The sequence below is a fragment of the Leptopilina boulardi genome, unplaced genomic scaffold (assembly GCF_019393585.1).
Source record: "Leptopilina boulardi isolate dan_hultmark-lab unplaced genomic scaffold, ZJU_Lbou_2.1 LbouV2_48, whole genome shotgun sequence".
Lineage (NCBI taxonomy): Eukaryota > Metazoa > Arthropoda > Insecta > Hymenoptera > Figitidae > Leptopilina > Leptopilina boulardi.
The window spans coordinates 1574066-1595462 of NW_026137992.1; the positions used below are offsets into that span (position 1 = coordinate 1574066).

Consider the following 21397-nt stretch of genomic DNA (forward strand, 5'->3'; position numbering starts at 1 on the left):
ATTTATTTCGTCTCATAATTAAATTATTAAATAAAATATTTTTTATCTACATACAATAATTTAATATAACCTCACTTTTCATCAAACTTAAAGTACTATTCATCGAATATTGTAGTGACAGCTTAAATCGAATTTCAAACTTTTTCATTGGTGGACTGATTTTGGTAGAATATAATAGCCAATCAAAATGGTTCATTTTGTTCTCATTAAAAAAAATAATTACCTATAGCTGCTTTTTATATATTGTTTTGTAATATTGTCAATTTTTGTTTATAATTATAGTTTTATCAGTGTATTCCTATGTAAATCAATGTATATTCTCAGACAGTATTCAAACTAATTTTTTGTATTCCAAAAAGTATTGTAATAAAATGATCGTCCTTGAAGTGCTATAGGTATACTGATTGCAATCCATTACGTAAGCGGTATTTTTTTGATAAATTTCATTATAACTACAGCTTATTACTTTAGGAAAATCGTGAAAAATTGCTGAAATAAGTTAAATTTATATATAATTAATTGTTAGAAAATCTTTTATTTTCGTTTAAAGTATGAAGGTGACCTCATGAAACTCTACGCAATCTGAAAATAATCTGAAACAAAATGATTCATTTTCCCTATTGTCATATTCCCCTTTGATTGGCTACAGGTTCTACTTTACACGCATGTTATTCAAGGTACCCCCACCAATATTTCACAAATTCATTTAAAAATTGCTTAATTAATATATTTAATTTCAAATTAGTAAATAGAAATTCACGAAATTAATTTCAAATTATTTTTCTTTACATATTTTGGATAATATTCTTTTCTAAGGGGAAGTTTATAAATATATAATGTGTGCTAAGAGACAGAAAGGCTTTCTATTGGTCGAATAGTTAAACATCATTTTTTGAATCTTAAAAACTAAAATGTTGAAAATTAAATGTTGATCTAGTTAAAAAATGATTTAAAAGAAATAAAACTTTAAATAAATGTATATAAAACTATTTTTAATTGCCGTATTGCTCATTGAAAGAGAATAAATGGTAAAAAATGAAGAAAACATTAATTCTTTAAAGGGATGAATGGCTAAAAGTGGGGGAAATTGACACGTTTTCTCCGCTAGAGGCGCTGTATTCGAAACAGCGTGGGGCAGGGACAATCCAATGCATGCGACTAGACTCGGAGGCACTCGGGGAGGGTATGCGAACGGAGCACAGTTCAGTTGTCGCCATTACGGCCTCCTGTGTTGTCGCATTCATTGATACTCGCGCGTGGAGCCAATTTTCAGCTAGCCAAACTCCGGGCAAGGGCCCATTAAGAGGAATTTCCCCCATGCAGGAATATTGCAACCAGCTGGCCCAAAAATTGTTGCAATCTATTGACTCGGAGTATAATGTAAGTGTCTTAATTCCGCGAATGAACTGCCCGTCCGTACAGGCACCCGTCCTTTCAGGCACTCTCGCACCTCCGCTACTATTCTCCAATTCTCGGCGTGCGCGCGCCGAGAAACTGTCTATCTTCAGTAGAGTGTGAGTGAATACAAGCGTACGTGTTTAGTGTGTGACAACTTCTCTATCTCTCTCAATGTCGGTACAAGCAATCAGGTTGTCTCTTTCTTTTCAATATCCCTGAAAGCCAAACCTGGTTTTTTTGGAAAAATAGTTTCAAACCATTGCTCAGGATGGCTCAGGATCACGTTTGCACAAGATTTCATTTAAATATCCTATTCCTGGTCCATTTTAGATTTGGACGTTTTAAAAGTCAAGGAGCAGGAAAATGATCAAAACCGACCTGCTGGGTGTCTTTTGGACATTTAATTTTTTACAAGAACGTGAATAATGATTATGATGATTTAAATGAATTTTCTATTTTGTACTATAAATGTTTTTTTCGTTTAGGTATTTTTTAAAATTCGAATTCAATGGCTTACTTAATAGTCGAAAAATTTCCCATTCTCGTGGCAATGGGACTCATGGGTTAGATCGGGGCAGATTTTACAGTTTCAGTTTCCTCTGGTTAATAATCTTGGGTCAAAATCAAGAGAAGTTGTTTTTAATTTTTGTATAGAATGACTTTGTAATGAATATGTTTTAGATAATTTGTGTTAAAAATGTATTGAAAGTGATTTGATAGCGGAAATAAAAGTTGAATCTACGTGCATTGGGCTTTCGTCATGGTAAGAGTTTCGATATTTGGAGATATTTTCAATAATTTTCGACATGTCAAACGTGTTTGTTTTTGCAAAAACATGTGATTTGTACAAGATTTTTAATCAATTTGCCTGTTTTTATAATTTTTCGAGAAAATAGTACGCCCATCGATACTCGTGTGCGTGCGTGGATTTTTTGATTGTGTTGGGGTCATGTATACGTGTTGCGTTCACGAGCTCTTAAAGCATATAACCTCATTTTTCAACGAATTATGGTGTAGATTATATGCTCATAACTATTTTTCGAATAAACATTTATTGTATTCGGTTTAATAATATTTTATTTATAATTTTCTAATGTCATTGTCAAAAAAAAATTACAATATTTTTAATTTTTGTGTAAATTTTCAAGTATTTGTACTTAAGAATGATTTTTAAGTTTGTCATCGCTCACAATAATGGAAGTAAAAAAAATTCTTTGTGTGGAAAAATTTTTTATCGTTCTTTTATCGGTGGATAATATTACCCTAAAGATATGGTCCATCCTTTTTACTTTTTCACTCTATGTAGTATTTAAGTAATATTACAAAGATGATAAATAATGCTGTATAAAAAAAAGGTTTTACTTTATAATTAGGTAATATTAATTATACTGCATTTATTTTCAATTGTAAAACATTTTTTTGCATTTAAAAATCATTGAGGTAAATAAAAATTTCTGCAAATATATAATACATTTTAAATCTTTTTTCCTGATACTTTATAAATTTTTTTTTTTTTTTTTTTGTCTATTTGAAAATGGGTGTTCAATATTGCAAGCGATTAGCATTCAAACATTTCTTTTGGTAAACATAATTTATAATCTTGAAATTTCTGATTTTAAAAGTAAGCAAATTGCAAAGCTTTAGAAAATAAATTTCTCTATAGCATTTTAATGACCATCATCCATTAGAAAATCCATAACTTCTATAGTGCTTGCACATCATAAGAAATCAATTAAATATTAATTTACAGTTTCTAATGAAGTTCTATTGAGCATAATGTATAGAAATTTTAATTGATTTGGTTTAATTAAATTCCAATAATGTAACAAACTTTTAAACAAATTTATCAACACGTAAATATTTTTTTTTTTATCAAATTTGCATTTAATGTTTAGGTCGTCAACATGGCACTTGTTGTGGAGGTCATCACAAGTCTGGAGACAATTTCAATCACCAAAGAAGTGCTTGAGGTATTTAAGACAATATTTTCATTTTTTTTTTCAACATTTATCTGGTAATAAATTTTTATAAAAATATTAATTATTACTACGTATTATTGTTATAATTATATTAATTTGTATACATTAACGTTTAATGATTCAATCATTACAAAATGTTCTGCAATCGTTGATGTAGAAATTTTCTTCGACACTTTTAGAACTCAAAAAATGTAATTATATATAAATAATAAATTTTTCTTTTTTAATCATTTAATGAAATTTTTAGGCAACGAGGATTGGACTTTACATCAATAAACTTCGACGGAAAACAGGAAATGTTGAGTTGGCGAAGAGAGCAAAAAATTTGGTTCGACGATGGAGGTCATTTTGTGTGACAAATGAACCTACGCCTGCAGATCCTGCACCTCCAGCACTTAATGGAGCAAGACCTCATAGTCCGGCTTTAAGGGGTTTGCAGCCTCAAAGTCCTCTGTCGAGAACACCTCAATCTCTGAGGGTGAGTGCGCCTCTATTTTTGCGGGATTTTATTCAACATAAAAAAAAAAGAATATTAGAAAACAGAGGCTCCATGAAAAAGAAAATCGCGAGTTATCTTTCCTTTTTCTTTTTGTGAATTAAAAAAGAAAGTTTCTTCTAAAATTTCATTCTAAACTAAAGAATTTTTAAGGATAAAAAAAAATTTCCATAACAATTTCTTGAATTAAATAAACGCTTATACGAGTGAATTTCCCTCGTTTTAAAAAAAGCGGACCTTTAAATATTTTATTCAACTTCTTTTGTAACAATAGAACATTTTTAAATAGCCTATTGTAAATTATGTTTTGACTTTTCTTCAAAACTACCTGTTGAATTACCAAGGATTGCAATCAGTCTTTTATACCTTCTGGGGAATCGGGGGAAAAAGAGGTACCCTCCCTTTCCCTGTAGAAAGTAGTTGTCAGCAAGACGAAGTTATCTTTAACGGCAATCGAAATAAACCCCCATGGCTGTTGGTAAAGAGGGAGACGCTTGGTTGGCGGTGAGATCCCGTTGAGGAAATTTCAGCTGTGAACAGAAGAGCAGATGGCCACGAATGGCAAAATTCGTTTGGTGCTGTGCTCTTTTTAAACTGAAATCCCTACCACCATTGCGTCCCCACTTATTACAAATATTAGTTGAGTTTGCTGCCGACAACGAAGGGAATTGTACATTCGGAAATTGTCGGAAACATTCGGTAAAAGCTTATAGAATATGCTGTGTATATAGGTGAAAATATATATGATTTCTTTTGTCCCCCTCGGTTGTCTTGTCCCTTTACAAAATACAGTAGGCTTCTCTCCCCTATATTATATTTTTTTTTTTTTTTTTTTTTTTTTTTTTTTTTTTCTTTTAAAATTCAACGTTCTTGTCATATAAAAATATAATTAATTTTTTTTACTGTTATGATTAAATTAACAAAAATTCTCATGAGAATATTTATTTATAAAAACCAGGGTGTCAGGGAACTTTTTAAAAATTTGCCAAAAATTAACATTTTTATGAATTTTTAAAATTTTTCATTTCAAGAAAAAGTTTATAATGCTAATAAATAAAATGTTTTTTATTATCTTAAAAATACTTTTTATTTCTTTAATATTAAATATTTATTTTAAAAAAGTTGGAAGAAGGTTAGAAAAAAGTCAGGGATTTTTTTTTGTACACTCTGAAAAACAATATGTATTTTTTTATAAAAAAAAAAAAATGGAATTTTTCTTATCTAAAGCATTTCTAAAGGAAAATTTTGTTTTTAGGTACTGAGTCCAGCGCTGTCAGTAAACAGTGAAACGTCTCGTTCGCCAAATGTGTTTCCCCATAAGCAAGCAGTATCAGCATTAAACAATCACCGATTAAATTTCACCGGCTGTCTTTCTGAGAGTAGGACAGTAAATCAGAATCATGCCACTGAGGCAGTACCACGAACCCACAGTTCGAATAAACGTTTGCGAAAAAGTGATACAATTATTCAAGCTCATGGTCTTCTGCAACCTGGTCCATCATGCACGGACAGTGAACCCGATCCAAAGAGGCAGCGCCTCAATGGTGACGCTTCATGTAGCAGCGTAAATTCGCAAGTGCCTAATCCCTCTCTCAGTGAGCAACTTTCTCAACATTCGGAAAATTCCCTTACATCTGAAAGCACACCAACTTTGAAAAAGCGCGGCAGGAAAAAAGGCAGTAAGTCTATTAAACCGCAGCTTATCGAAGATGACATTAAGGAAAAACTTGCCAGCATTGCGCGTAATCCAAAAGTCAAAACAACACAGGAATTATTGGCCGATCTTCAAGCACGAGGATCAAATTCAAGTTTTAATTTAAATCCATTACCTAGTCACAGTATAGAAACATCAATTGGAGAAAAAGTTTTAAGGAGCGAAGACGGATCAAAGTCAAAGTACCAAAGCTCCAAAATTCAAAACAATGAATCTTCATTGCAAGATCGTTTATCACCTGAGGAAAGTAGACAAAAATCGTTGAAATCTGATGATGAAGATAATGACGATGATGATGATGAGGAAGACTCGAGACATCAACAGGATCTCACTGTTAAAGAAATTCTTGCAAAGTTACCACCATTGGACATTAAATCAATAGTGTGGAGTGATGAGGAGATTGATGTTGATCGGAATGATGATGAAAATGGAGTCGATCTTCCTCCACGTGATGTGTCTGCTGAAGATCTTGAGAGGTTACACACGGAATGTGTGCAAGGTCTCAATGGTAACTATCAGCCAAAATTCTTATCCCTTACTTTAAGAAATAATGATAAGGCTGATAATAATCAGGATGACGCTGTGAATGTAGAAAAATTAGGTTTGTACAGGCGCGCGAACGAAAAGAACGATGAAGAATTTCGGGAGTGGCACGAAATGCTCGCGAGGCCAACTTGCGATGGCCAAATCCTCCACATATTGCCTTATGTTATCATCGATTAGTCACTATTACAATATTGTTGTCTTTATTATTATTTTTTTTTTTTTCGAGTAACCTTTCCGATTCTAGATTTCGATAGATCGTCAATTCCGACTTTTTCCCCTTCCTCAATTGTTTTTTGTGACCCTATTTCAATATTTGCCCGCTGAACGTTTCTCGATTTTAAATAAAAAAAAAGCTTTACTTTACATTAATTCTCTCTTTACAAATCAAGGAGGTTTCGATAAAGTTTGACGTAGCAAAATATTATTGTATCGTCGTTATTTCATTTGTTACTTTGTCAAGCAATTTCTCCTTAATAAGAGAATTCATTCCCTTATTGATTAGATGTAAAAATTTACAATATATATATATATATGTGCAATTAGTAATAAATTTTTTAAAGTCGAGAAATATTTTGCAAGTAAATAATTGAGAGAATTTGACATTTCGAACGAGTTATCGTTGCCCAAAAAAAAAAAAAAATTGTCACGCTTTTCGCACCGATCAGCAGTGTTGCAAAAACAAAAAAAAAAAAAGGGGGGGGCGTCGTACACTTGCACCAATGAAGAAAATTGAAAATTAAAAAAAGAAAATGAATTTCTTTTCAATGTTTCGCTTCAACATATCTGTATATAGGACGTGTCCCGTTATACGTTTGCAGATTTTTGTTGAGATTGTAATAATGGGTCTTTGAAAAAGACGTTTTCTATACGTATCTGATTTATGTTCGATGCATTCTTGTTTATCATGCCATAATAAGTAGATTAAATCTACATATGTTTAATGTGCAAATTCCAAATCCAAAAGCACATAATTGCAGATTACAAGTTTTGTATCGTTTTGTGTCGGGGGATGATTGATTCGAGTTGTGAAATGGTAAACGTTGTTAAACTTTTGCTTTACTTTTTTCGACTACATTTGTAAATAGAACGTTTTTAGTATAAAGGGTATCATATTCGAGTAAAAAAAAAAGAAAATAAAATAAAACAGACTTTATATTCTTATAAGTTGGTTGAAAATTATTCTTGAACGATGCGTAACATTAAATTTTACATTATCAACATTATTTTTAATTCGAGTAAAGAAAATACAACTATCCAAAGTAAATAACGATTTATAAAAGCAGTATAATAATATTGAAAATTAATTATAATTTTTGTAAAAGAAATTTTACTTTTGTTAAACGCTCCTAAACATTTTTTTTTCAATTTTAATTTTGTTAGTTTTAAATCCTTTTTTTCGATCAATACAAAATATTTTGAAATTTATTTTTATTATTCTGCTGCTTTTAAAAATCGTTCTTTTAAAATTTTTTGTTTATAATTCGGACTAAGTTAAAAAATAGAATAACAAGTAATGGGAAAGTTTTACGCATTGTTTGAGATGTATGTATTTATCCTGATTTAGGACTTTATAATATGAGAGAGAAAAATATTATTTAGCTGATTGTTTAGTAAAAAATAATGGAGAATGAGACGTGAAAAAATAAATAGTTATTTGCAAAAAAAAAAAAGGAAAAAAAATTAAAGTGGGAACAATGGAGTGTATGTGCAAAACACTATTTGCGATATTCTATGTGCCGAGCTAGGAGCTGCCTAAAGATTTAGTGTATTTCCTAATTCAACATAAGGTGCCTTTTTCATTATTTTTCTTACTCATTCTCTAATCGTTAATAAAAAAGAAAATCGAAATCAAGATTGATTGATTGATTGATTTTTTTTTACTTGTTTTACAAAGATAAATTTGGCGTTAACCCAAAGCGATTGCACCACGACGATCTATTTCTTGTTACCTAAAAATTTTGTATAATTTTGAAATAATATATTTTCCATTGTATCGAAATTTAAGGCATCAATTGATGATTGTCAAGTTATTATTTTAAAGTTTGAAACGATTGATTTAGTTTAAGTGTTAAAATTAATATTATTTTGTATTGTGTAGGTTTAGAAAAATTCTTTTTGTTTTTTTTTTCTCGAGATATTGTTAGCTAAGAAAATTTGGACAAATTGTTTTTTCTGATTGATTCTCGTCGTGATGTGATTACATGAAAATTCATTGAAATTCAACTATAATTGAATATGTTTTTCAATGTCAGCATCAAATATACAGCATTTCAATAATTGTATAAATTTTTTATAAACTAAATATCTTTTGGATTCTCCTGGTAATGCACATTTGTCTAAAGTTTGAACAATATCAAGATATATTGATTCAAATTGAATAAATATTTTCATATTTGATTAGCGATATTTGTTTTTATATATATATACACACACACACTTCTTGTCTGATTTTTCTCATAATAGTTATGTTACAATAATAGAGGATTCTAAATGGTGAATCTCATCTACGACGCCTCTCAGAAATGAATTCGTAGGGTTTTTAAAGGGTCTCGTAAATTTGTCATCAGTCATTTATTTTTAATCCAATTTTAACTGCCTTACCTCACCGCCATGTGAATACGAGAATATATTATTAAAAAAAAAAGCGAAAAGAAAAAAAATTTGAAAATATTTTAGGTTTCTTACTATTCTGAAAGAAGACTGAATAGTCATTATACCATCAATAATTTTTACAACCAGTTTATCTGGAAAGAGAAAATGACCCATATGTGCATTAATGTATATCACAAAATAAACTTCTTAAATAATTGTTCTAAAAGAAATAAAATCTTTAAATTGACGTTTTTTGCATTTTATGCTTTCTATAAAATTAATATGGAAATAATTTTTTTATCTGCATATTAGAAGACCCTTTTTAACCCTTTAAACGATGGATTATTTTTTATTTTTCTATACCTATTTTTTTAAAAATTAATTAAAATTTATTAAAAATAAATTATAATTTATTTTCACATTTTTAAAAATAAATTTATTGTAAATTAAATAAAAAAAAAGTATTAAATATTTTTATAGTTTAATTAAATATTAAACGAATAAAATATTTTTTATACTTTTGTTTTATTTTTAAACAATTACAAAAGAAAAAATAAGGATTTATTAATTGTTTTGTTTTTTTTTATTGATAGATTAGTGTCGCACAATGTCTTGACCTTATATAATGCATATGTGTGTATGCCATCACATGCTCTCAATTAGAAATTTATTTTCTATAGATAATATTAGAATATTTTAAATTCAATTATTAAATTATTAAAATTTGATAAAACCTAATTATTAGGATGCAAGGACAACAATTAAATTTGATAGATAAATTTAATTAAGAAATAAGTAAAACATAACCTAAAAATTCATTGTACATATTACTATAGAAAACTCTCTGCATTTATAATTTTTATAAATAAATTATTTTGCAAACTTAAATTTATCTATAATTAAAGATGCCAAAAACAAGTGAAAATAGGATTTTTAAAAATTCCATTATTGTTTCGACCTTTAAATTAAATGTAATTATATCATAAAGCAGAAGATTATTAAAAATTTAATGTTAATTATTCTCAATGTTAAAAATTAAATTAATTAAAATGAAAAAAAGTAAAATAACTTTTATAAATTATTTATTTTAGAAATTTGAAAATCGAGTATCGATTCTTCTGCTATCGATTATTTTTTCGAGAGTTGCCGGAATCGAGTTATATCGATATAAAGAGAGTTTCGATAAAGGCATCCATGTTCCCAGAAGAAGGCTGCCGCAGATAATCTCGTGTTTCCCGCCAAGTTCCGGCGGAGGCGTGCACATTTTTAGGCGCCAAGATATACACGCTTGTTACTTTGTCCTCATATTAACAACGTGTACAGTAATTATCGTTTTACATTCTATCCTCAGTACAGTTTTTTCCCTCAAAGAAAACGAGACCAAATAACGAAAAGGTGGGACGCGGCTGTATCCATGTTCTCGCGATGTGCCGTGAATGTTTTTTCTAGAACACGTTGAAGTATACCTGTGAATTTTAGTGGGTGTATTTTGAACTTATGGATTATTTTGAATAACCGGCAAAATGTTAAGTGTTGCTACAGCATCGTCAGCCGTACATTGTTCTGAAGCAGCAAAATCTTCATCAAATCATTCCGGTTTAGGTAAGTAGGTTAACATGATTTCCGCTATTTCTAACACATTTATTATTGTATTAGACGAAATCGCCGAAAAGCGATTTCTCTTTGTCAAAGATTTATAACTTTTTAAACTCGTCATATATATTATTATTAGAGCATGGAATTATTTCATTGAAAGTATTACACGAGGTGTCAAATACGTCTTTTAGACGTATATATATATATATATACATGAATTTAAAAGTGGTGTTATGTCCCCGGTATTACTTAATTCTACTAATTTTTCAGCAAGGTCAATGACATCAAGTAGTGATTTCTACAAGATTTCGTTTAAAATTATTTATAATTCTCAATTTTTAAATCAAAAATCATTTTATAAAGTTTTCTTAGTTTTTGAGGTGATTTTTAAGTGTGCAACTAAAAACAATATGGCAATAAATTTACCGCTAATGTCGTGATATTTGATCGATAGTTTCTTTTTCTTTGTTACTCAAATTTTGTATTGGATTACGCTTTAAAACGTTATTTCTAATTATTTTTCTTTTTTTTTTCTCTAAAAAAATATTATTATTATAATTAATTTTCATTTTAATTAATTATTTATATGTATATATATGAGTAATATTTATAGTTTGCAATTGTTTTTTTTTTTTTAAACAAATTACTACATTGTATGAAGTTTGTATTTTTAATTTAAATCGAAACAAAAGAAAATTAAATTTTAAATAAAATTACTACAAAATAGAATATTATAAGAATATAATATTTTAAAAATATTCCAAAAAATGTTTTTTTTATTATGCAGTTGATTTATTATATAAATTCTATTTATTTTCAATTCTAGGAAGCAGCACAAGTTCTTGGAATTCGGATCATACATCTTTGAAACGTAAACAAATTTGCTCAAGTCCCATTAGGGATTTGACGAATGATTATGGTTTTAGTCCAGAAATCACTTTAACGGTGGTAACAAATGATGCAAACAGCTACAACAAACGACAACGCAGAGACAGTGAGAAAAGTAGTAATTCCAGTGTAACATTAAGATACAAAGATCCGAAAACTAAAGCACCAACTGAAAAAATGTTGGACAATGATGTAAGGCACTCTTTTGATGCCTCAAATGAATCGTCAAGTTGCTTAAATAAACAAAAAAATGAAGCAACTGAATGTTATCAAAGATTAAATAAAATTGTTAATAGACCAGAAATAACTATTTATCCAAAACAAGAAAATGAAAAACAATTATCACAAACAGTTGCTTCAACTTCAAATAAATCGACCAATCATCAAATAACTGACAATTCACAAACAGTTTACAAAGTTTCACAAGAAGTCGATATTATTTCAACAAAATCAAATCAGAAAATTAATCGCAAGTCTGATTGCAAACAAGTGGAAGCAATAATAGAGGCTGCCAAAAAAGATGTACCTGATAATAATGATAATGATGATGATGATAATTCTGGAATTTCCCTACAAGATTTAAATAAATTCGACGCAAATAATAATCCAAAACAAAATTTAAGAATGAAAATAAGTAATGCTTTAGCTCATATTCAAGGGTTGGAAAAACCATCAACATCATCGGGTTTATCGACTTCAACTCCAATAAAATCAGCGCTCGATGAAAAACAAGTGATTTTACGATCCAATTCAAGAGAGAAATCATTCGATAATAATAATCAATGGAATAGCGAAGATGATATTTTTGCCAATGATAATAGTATGCAAAGTATTTCATCTACAATTCCCTTTCAAGAGCAACTTTACAATTTTGATAATGATTATGAAAATCCATATTATATAATGGGTTTTCCCAATCCTCCAGGAGAAAATAGATGCTGGGTCAATGCCACCATACACGCACTTTTTGCTCTGCCTTTCACCAACAGTCTCGATCGCTCAAATCTGACGGAATGTACGTCATTGATGAAAACTTTGATTTCAATACAAGCCCTTTGGAGAAAGGGTGAGAGCGAGAAGCACAGAATACACAGTATGCTGAGGTATGGTATCAAAACAATTCTTTTTTTTTTTTTTTATTCACACTGTAATTTAGTTTTCATATTTTATTTTAAAAAGAAATACTAATTTCCATTTAGAACTAAAATTAATTAATTCTTAAAAATTAAAATTGTTTTCAGAAAATTCAAAGAAGAGTTGATAGTACTAGACGACTCTTATCCATCCGAAAGACAGCAGGATGTATCTGAATTTCTGATGAAATTACTAAATCATTTTAAAACATATTTCGAGAAGGAAGAGTCGGGCGAGACAGAAATACAAGAAATTGAAAATGTACCGGAAAATCCACAAGATCAGAGAAAATCAAAAACAACACCTGATTCAAGTAAACGTCGACCACTCGTTGAATTGCGAGTGAACAGCAATCTTTCTGAACCTGGTGCAAGTCAAAAATCAAATAAAGTTGAAAGGCTACCAAATGGCGTTGATGATTCAAAAGAATGTCATGAAACTGAATTAATTAAGAATCCTGTCGATGATTATTTTCTACTTCCAATTGTGGATCAATATATTTGTAAAGGATGCGGTGAGAAAAAACAAAAGCGAGTCGATAATTTGGTTGTCTTTATTCAAGTACCACCGGAAAGTAAAGATGTACCTGTTAATGTTGAGGATGCGATTGCTCGAAATTTCACAACTGAAGAAAGGAGAGTAACTTGCGACAATTGTAATCATAAATTTCAAGATGTGAGAACGGCATTTAGCAGCTATCCTAAAGTTCTGACAGTTCATGTCCATCGATATGGAATTGGAGAACACGGTACCAGGAAAATTAGCAACGCACTTAGTATTCCAGAAGAACTTGTACTTAAACCCTCTCTTATGTAAGTAACAAAAAAAAGTCTTCATTTATCAATTGATCCAATTAAATTCAAATAAAAAGTAATTTTATTTTTTTTTTTTTTTTAGGATCGAGGGTTTTGAAGCCGATGAAATGTACAAACCTGTTTGTATAATTTCCCATGTCGGTGAAAATGTAGATTGTGGACACTACACAAGTTACGTTGAACATGAGGGACAATGGTATTACTATAACGATATGTCAGTTTCACCCATGACAAGTAGTCAAGTGTTTGCAGCAGCTGAAACAACTGCCTATCTAATATTCTTCGTGAATGTTAATCTATTAGAGAAACATCATACTGAACTCTCAAAAACGAATTTCAATTAATGTTACTACAATTGATTTACAGAAATATTATTCAACAAGTATTAAATCAAACAATGCAGGTATTTTGTTTATTTGTTTTTCTCATTTTTCAACTTTTCATTCTAGAGAATTAATTACCTGCAAAATTTTCTAGAATTTGTATTAATATTTTTTCTTAATAGAAAAAAGAAATTAATACAAAGACTGTTTCTCCATATTAAATTCCACTGCCAAAAAGAAACAGAAAAAAAAAAAAATTATGTATTTTGTTTTTTAGAGACAATGATTAATTTTTCTTTTTGTGACATAATTACGACAACTAAATAAAGTATTGAGAGTAAACAGTTAATAATGCTAATCTAATTAACGCAATGCGACATTAGATATCCGAAAATTTGTGTATACTTTATGTCTAAATTTGTTTCTTCATGACTACGAACGGTGAAATATTAGAAGGGAGAAAAATTTATATTGGGTGCCTTTGAAAGAAAATGAAAATTGTATTTATCATCGTTATTAAATGAGTGTTGAAAATTATGTCACATATTCTAATCAACGTTGAAAAGAGATTAGAATAATTTGACTCATCTTCCTTCTAGTATTGAAAATATTGGAAAATTAATTCACCGAATAATTGAAATTTTGATTGAGGGACAAAATTTAAGAGTTCAAATTTTAAATTTGAGAACAAAAAAAAATATCTGCAGCGTGAAAACTGAGATATTTCTCATATTTAAAAGATGATAATAACTTTGTGTTTCAATTCAAAGAAAAGTATGAAACTTTACAAGTTAGACAAGATTAAAAGCTTCCTCGTATATATTAAATTTATTATCTGGATGAAGAGAATACATATATATTGTAATGTAACATTTTTTTTTTTAAATTTTTATTTTATGGTCATACTGAACATTTAATAGCTTTCTATACCAAAAATTAAAACTTGTCAAATAAACAAAATCGTTATTCATTAGTGATATTTTCAATAGAGAATCGATGGAATGTTTATTTTCCTCTTAATAAAATTTCCCTTTATGTCTCTAGGTGCAATTTATCACATTTTTAAACTTGACCAATAATTCGTTACTTTGATTGTAATAATTTTGGAAAACTTTTTAATGTCGTACAAAGACGAAGTACTACTTTGGCAAATGTTTTGCCTAGAAAGAAATATTTCTAAGGTTTAGGTAAAAAAGGACACAAAGTAGATGAATAATAATTAGTTATTTAGTTTCGTAAATGAAACTAAAATGAAAAAAAAATGGTAGAATTAGTTTACTATTTGTGTACATGGTGTATGATACAAAGAAATAGATAACTTGAATACGAATTATAAATTATACATACATATATAAAAATATATGTAAAAGGTAAATACGAAAAATGAATATCATTTATTCAAAGTAAAATTATCTTGTGATAGTTTTATCGCAAGTTTTCAGTTTAAAAAAATAAAAAATTGATAAATAATCCCATACAAAGAACATATCCAAAGTTTCTAATATGTAGCAAGTTATCTTCGATTTCTCTAGTTTTTAAGTACGAAAAAAAGCAATTTAAGATTGACACCTACTTGTATATTTTATTTGTAAGTAATTCTCTTCTATAAGATTTAGTTCCTATTCAAGTTTACTGTAATGTATTTTGTATTTTATTAAAGCCGATTTCTCTGCAATCAAATGGATTATAATAATTTATAATTAGTTTAAAACCTTAATTTTTTTATAATGACAAATTATTTGAGTTTCTAGAACGAGCTATTATGAAATATTTTCCATTAGATTATAGTGAATTGATAAGTAAATAACACATTAATGTTTGATTTGAAAATTGATGGAAATGGTAAAATTGATGACTATGTAATTTTGTTGATTTTACTAATTTACAAAAGAATTTTTAATTATTTACTGTAATACCTATATTAAATTATTAAGCAAAATTTCGAATTTTAAAAAATATGTCTACTAATTAAAATTATTAATTATTTAGTTAATTTTTATCGATTTAAAATTCTATAAAGTTGTAATAAAAGAAAAGAAAGAAGTTACTGTGCCTACATTATGAGTAAATAAATAATATTTTAATTGATTTCAAGCAAAAATATATATGCCTTTAAGAAAAGTATATTAAATAATAAATAGCTATCTGTATAAAATCGTTTCTCATAGAAAAGTATTACTATTATTTTACATCTTTTAAATTTGCCTCGACATTTCGAAAAAGGTTCCGGTTATTTGGAACGTATTTTAAAATTTTCAATCCTGCCCCAAGAAAGTGGATTTATCTTTTTCATATTTAATCATAGTATTATGGCTACATTTACTTTTTACTATATTTAGTTATTTAATTATTATTTATTCTACTGTAATAATTATTGAACATATTTTTATATATTAAACGACAGCCACGACGGTGATGAGAATTTTTGAGGTTATGTAATCCTACAGTCCCTATACAGTTCTTCGGTCAAATGTTGACATTTCTAATGCAACTGATAACAATTAAAAAATACAATTTTTAAAATGAGTTGGGAAGTAAGTACAGCTCCAATGTGTCGAGCATGTATGGAAATTGATGGTGCTTTTATTTCAATGGACGATGAAATATTTAATAAGAAAAATCTGCTCAAAAAACTTATGGAATTGACATCAATTCATGTGAGTATTTTATTTAACATTAAATTAATTTTGTTATTGTTTTCAAACAAATGATTAATTTTATTATTAATTTTAAAGACAATAACAATATATATTTTTTTAATAAAAATTTTCTAAATCGCTGATATTTATATATGGCTTCTTTTTTTTAAGACGTAGTTATAGGTTATCTTAATTTATTATTGCAAAACGCCTTACTAATTGGACACATTGTTTTTACAGATTGATAAAAACGATGGCCTTCCAACAATGCTTTGTACAAAATGTGCTCATCGTACAAGCGCTTTTTATAAATTTAAACAACAAGTTATTGAATCGGAGAAAAAACTTAGAAAAATGTTTCAAGTTTCAAGCGATTTTGTCAAGGTAATGAATTATTAAAAAAAGTGAATATTTTCTTTCCACAATTTTACTTTTAAGTATTTATTTAATAAGATCTATTTATAATTAATCTATTATTATTATTGCAGGAAGAAAATGCACATCAAAAACACGAGGACATTGTAAATTTAGAAATCTCATCCTCTATTAAACCTAAAATAGTAAATTTAGTGGATGAAAATTTTCCAAATAATGAAACGTTTCAAGAAATGCAAGTTTCAAAAATTAAAACAAATAAAATAGTTGAAGAAATTTGCCTTGAATCTCCAAATATTCATATGGTAAATAATGAAAAATGTGAGACAATTGCAAATATTGTCAATTCTGATGGCATTAATTATGCAATAACTTATATACCGAATGAAGCATTAAATATTATGTTAAACAGAGAAGCATTTCAAGCAGTTCTTGCAAATCCTGAAATTAGTTTGAAAAAACAAACAGCTACTTTGACACCAAATATAATAAATGAAGATATTGAACATATACAATCGGTCGATGAATTGTTTAAAACAATTTCACCAGTAAAAACAATTGAAAATACAATAACAAATGAAGCAATCTCCGAATTAGAAGTTTTATATTCGAAAAATTCAAAAGAAAAAGAATGTTTTCCTGATTCGAATGAAAATTCTGTTTATATACCCAATAACAACGACAATAAAAAAAAACGAATTGAAAATCAAGAAGAGAGTAATGATTCAGATTCTGATTATTTTATAAGTTCTAAAGACGATATTTTAGGCAGTCTTAACGATACAATAACGAGGGTGAAGGAGATAAAGGATGGGAATAAAGTGCAATTTCAATGTACCCTATGTCTTCAGAATTACGAGGAACTCTCCAGGGTTTTGATTCACATTGTAGACAATCATGTGCCATCAAACGGTCCATTCTTTTGTATTGTTTGCGAGAAAGATTGCGAAAGTCATCGAGAATTACGAACACACGTGAAAATTCACACAGGTACACATCCATATATATGTTTTCTTTGCAAAAAAGCTTATGTAATGAAGAGATATTTGAAGCGACATTTGGCTTGTCATACCGATTTTCCAAGGCATCGTTGTGCCAAATGTGGAGTACGTTACAAAATTAAATCAGAATTGGAAACTCATTTATCAACACACGCTCACGGGCCCGCCTATCAGTGCGATCAGTGTCCACGAATTTTTAGTCACAAAGGTAATTACAAACGTCATCTCTTGTCTCATTTGGATCCATTGAATACTCATTTGCCCAAGTTTCCCTGTCGAGTGTGCGGGAAACGATTTCTCAATAATCGAACGGTCCAAACTCACATGAGAGTGCACACTGGAGAGAAACCGTTCAAGTGTACAATTTGCGACCGAATGTTTTCACAGCAGGGAAATCTCTTAAATCACATGAAGTCAGTGCACTCGAATCCAAGAAATCACACTTGTGAGGTTTGTGGAAAAAGTTTTAATCAGAAGGCAACACTCAAGGATCACAGTCTTCTTCACACTGGTGAAAAGCCTTATGTTTGTACAATTTGTGGAGTGGCGTTCACGTTTAGTTCTGCGATGAGAAGACACATGTGGGTTCATAGTGGTGGTAAACCGTTTGGTTGTGATGTTTGTGATGCGCGATTCATCGGTAAATATGATTTGAAGAGACACATGAAAATACATTCGCAAAGACCAAAGACGTTGACCAAAAAACAATATTCTGATGAGCAAAATGAAACCGATCCTGTGGAGTTACTCGAAGAAATGATTGTTTTGGAGGATACACCGGACGCAGAACGAATTTTAATAGATCCAATTCTTTTGTCTGATGACACAACTCACATGAATACACAAAAAGAGTCAGAGAAAGAAAATGTAGATGCTCTATTTAATTTAATACATTACGGTTAATGTATAAAGACAAATGTTTTTTGGTTAGACGATAAAAAAAAGTGATTTAGTTTTATAAATTCGTTACACATTTTTTCGAGTTGAATTAAAATTATAACAATACTATTATTAATATATTATAATAATAATTTGAAGGGGAGATATCTCCTTAAGAAATTTCTATTGTCCGGATATTATTAATATTTAATCTCAATATACTCATCTATAGACTTTTACGTGTTCGAGTTCAAATGAGTAAGAAGATTAATTAAAATATTTTTTTTATAATATATAATGTGAAACTAGTAATTTTTTGTATTTTTGAAAATTTTTGATAAAATCAATCTTTTATTTATTTAAATTAATGTAATTACATTAAAAAATTCAATACTAACCACAAATTAGTTTCCATCGATTTATGCTCTTTCAATACCTAATTAATCCATCTCATATCATGTTTTTACTTCATATAATTTTTAATAATTATATATTTTATATATAGTTTTTTTTTGTTTAAACATATAGTAATGAAGTAGAAAAAGAGAATTGTTTTTATGGTTATGCTTTCTTTAACATTGCAAGTGATAGTCCAGTCCAAACATCGAATAAAAGCTAAAAATATTTTTTTTTCAAGATCCACAGATGTTACATGTTAAAGAATTAATTGCTTAGTGAACACTTGCAAACAAAAATCCTACCTATATTTGTAAACTTGCATAACTGGAGCGTCAGCCAATCAGGGGCTAAAATTACCCCCACTACTCCAGGCATAGTTCGGGCGCTAGCCAATCAGCATCTAAAATTACCCCCACCACTCCAAGCTGAGTTCCAAGTCTAAAAGCTACCAGTCCCCACCGTTCGCACTCAGTTCCATCTTCGACATCTTCAAGGTAGAACCTGCGTCACTTCAAAAAAATTTTTTCCATCATGGACTTTCACCACTTTTTTGCAGTGGAAGAGAAGAATGTAAGGATAAAAGAAATAAGAAGTTTGACTCTACAATTGGAAAAAATACCGACCTATATTTGTAGATATTCCTAACAAGAGCTTCAGCCAATCAGCGTCTAAAATTACCCCCACCACTCAAGACAGATTTCGAGCGCCAGCCAATCAGAGTCTAAAATTACTCCCACTACTCCAGGCAAAGTTCGAAGTCTAAAAGCTACCAGTTCCCACCGTTCGCATTCAGTTCCGTCTTCGAGGTAGAATCTGCGTAACTAGAAAATTTTTTTTATCATGGACTTCCACCATTTTTTTACAGTAGAAGAGAAGAATATAAGGATAAAAGGAAAAAGAAGTTTGACTTTACAATTGGAAAAAAACCGACCTATATTTGTAGACATTCCTAACAAGGGCGTCAGCCAATCAGCGTCTAAAATTACCCCCACCACTCCAGGCAGAGTTCGAAGTATAAAAGCTAGCACTCTCCACAACACGCACTCAGTTTGATCTTGGACGTCTTGGAGGATAGATCTGTGTCGCTTCAAAAAAAATTTTTTCATCAGACTTCCCAATTGCAGTAGAAGAATAGAATGACTTCCCCACTTTTTTGCAGTAGAAGAAAAGAATGTATGAGAAAAGAAGTTTATTTTTACAGGTATGAAATATGATTTTTTTTGCAGTTTTATACAGGTCCATAACTTTTTTCAATTATATAATTACAATCAGTAGGTGCATACAATTTAACGTAGGAATTACTGTTGCACCTACTGTAGAACCTCTATTACTCTTATTCTTTTCCTTACAGGTTTATAACTTTTTAAATTATATTAGAATCTCAGTAGGTGCAAACAATTTAACGTAGGAATTACTGTTGCACCTACTGTAGAACCTCTATCACTCCTATCCTTTTCCTGGCAGGTTTATAACTTTTTTTTTAATTATATTACAATCTCAGTAGGTGCAAACATTTTAACGTAAGAATTACTGTTGCACCTACTGTAGAACCTCTATTACACCTATCCCTTTTTCTGTCATATTTATAATTTTTTTTTTAATTATATAATTACAATCAGGTGCAAACAATTTAACGTAGGAAATACTGTTGCACCTATTGTAGAACTTCTATTAATCCAATCCTTTTCCTTCCAGGTTGATAACTTTCTTTTAATTACAATCTCAGAAGGTGTAAACAATTTAACGTAAGAATTACTGTTGCACCTACTGTAGAACCTCTATTACTTCTATCCCTTTCCTGGCAGTTGCCGCTACTGTTCACTTTTTTGCTTTTCAATTTTTAATTTAGTTATGGACTAATCTCTTTTTTTTGCAGTAGAAGAAGAAAAACTAAGGACAAAAGCCAAAAGAAATTGGACTATACATGTATAAAATATGATTGTTTACCAATTGTCAAATTTATAAATAATTTTTATAAATTTTTTCAAACTAGGAATTTTTTTCATGTTATTGCTATTCCTAAAGTATATATATATATATATATATATATATATATATATATATATATATATATATATATATATATATATATATATATATATATATATATATATATATATATATATATATATATATATATCAAGTTACTACAGGTTCATAATTTTTTTAAAATTATAATTACAATCACTAGGTGCAAACAATTTATAGTAGGAATCTTGTACCTACTGTAGCAACTCTATTTGTCCTATACATTGCTTGGCAGATACCGCCACTGTTCACTTTTCTGCTATTTCATGTTGAAATAATATTGACTTACAAGGAAGCGAATTACCTTCTTACTTTCACAAACCACAGAGGGAACTACTGTTACTTTTTGTAAACTTTTTAAAAACACTCAACTAAAAATCGACTTTAATGTTTAAAAATAAATTTTTTTTAATTAATTAAAATTCAATGATAGAGTAAATAATTCATTCGTAAAAATCACTTCAAATAACTTTTTTCCATTTATTTATTTAGAAAAGTAAATAGTCAAGTTTATTTTATTAATTTTTTTTCAACTTAGAAGTTTTTAAAAGATAATTAAAAATAGAGAAAAATTTTTATATTAATATTTCTACAC

At 29.0% G+C, this 21397-nt stretch overlaps 3 protein-coding genes across 5 annotated transcripts; all 3 read left to right on the top strand.

The window, feature by feature from the left end:
* The first annotated feature begins 299 nt into the window (after positions 1-299).
* On the top strand, positions 300-8972 carry LOC127289658 (mediator of RNA polymerase II transcription subunit 26-like). 3 transcript variants are annotated; one of them, XM_051317738.1, is made up of 4 exons: positions 300-418; positions 3294-3368; positions 3625-3855; positions 5129-8972. In XM_051317738.1, the coding sequence occupies exons 2-4, from the start codon at positions 3303-3305 to the stop codon at positions 6308-6310; spliced, it is 1479 nt and encodes a 492-aa protein (XP_051173695.1). In that variant the 5' UTR covers positions 300-418; positions 3294-3302; the 3' UTR covers positions 6311-8972. The 3 variants fall into 3 exon arrangements, with proteins under 3 accessions (XP_051173695.1, XP_051173693.1, XP_051173694.1); XM_051317736.1 differs by lacking the exon at positions 300-418 and adding an exon at positions 1164-1380; XM_051317737.1 differs by lacking the exon at positions 300-418 and adding an exon at positions 1471-2161.
* A 941-nt stretch (positions 8973-9913) lies between these two features.
* LOC127289574 (ubiquitin carboxyl-terminal hydrolase 37-like) lies at positions 9914-14490 on the top strand. Its single transcript, XM_051317568.1, has 4 exons — positions 9914-10327; positions 11148-12312; positions 12451-13155; positions 13241-14490. The coding sequence occupies exons 1-4, from the start codon at positions 10249-10251 to the stop codon at positions 13500-13502; spliced, it is 2211 nt and encodes a 736-aa protein (XP_051173525.1). The 5' UTR covers positions 9914-10248; the 3' UTR covers positions 13503-14490.
* A 1252-nt stretch (positions 14491-15742) lies between these two features.
* On the top strand, positions 15743-18793 carry LOC127289575 (zinc finger protein 62-like). Its single transcript, XM_051317569.1, has 3 exons — positions 15743-16138; positions 16361-16504; positions 16609-18793. The coding sequence occupies exons 1-3, from the start codon at positions 16004-16006 to the stop codon at positions 18397-18399; spliced, it is 2070 nt and encodes a 689-aa protein (XP_051173526.1). The 5' UTR covers positions 15743-16003; the 3' UTR covers positions 18400-18793.
* Positions 18794-21397: the final 2604 nt, after the last annotated feature.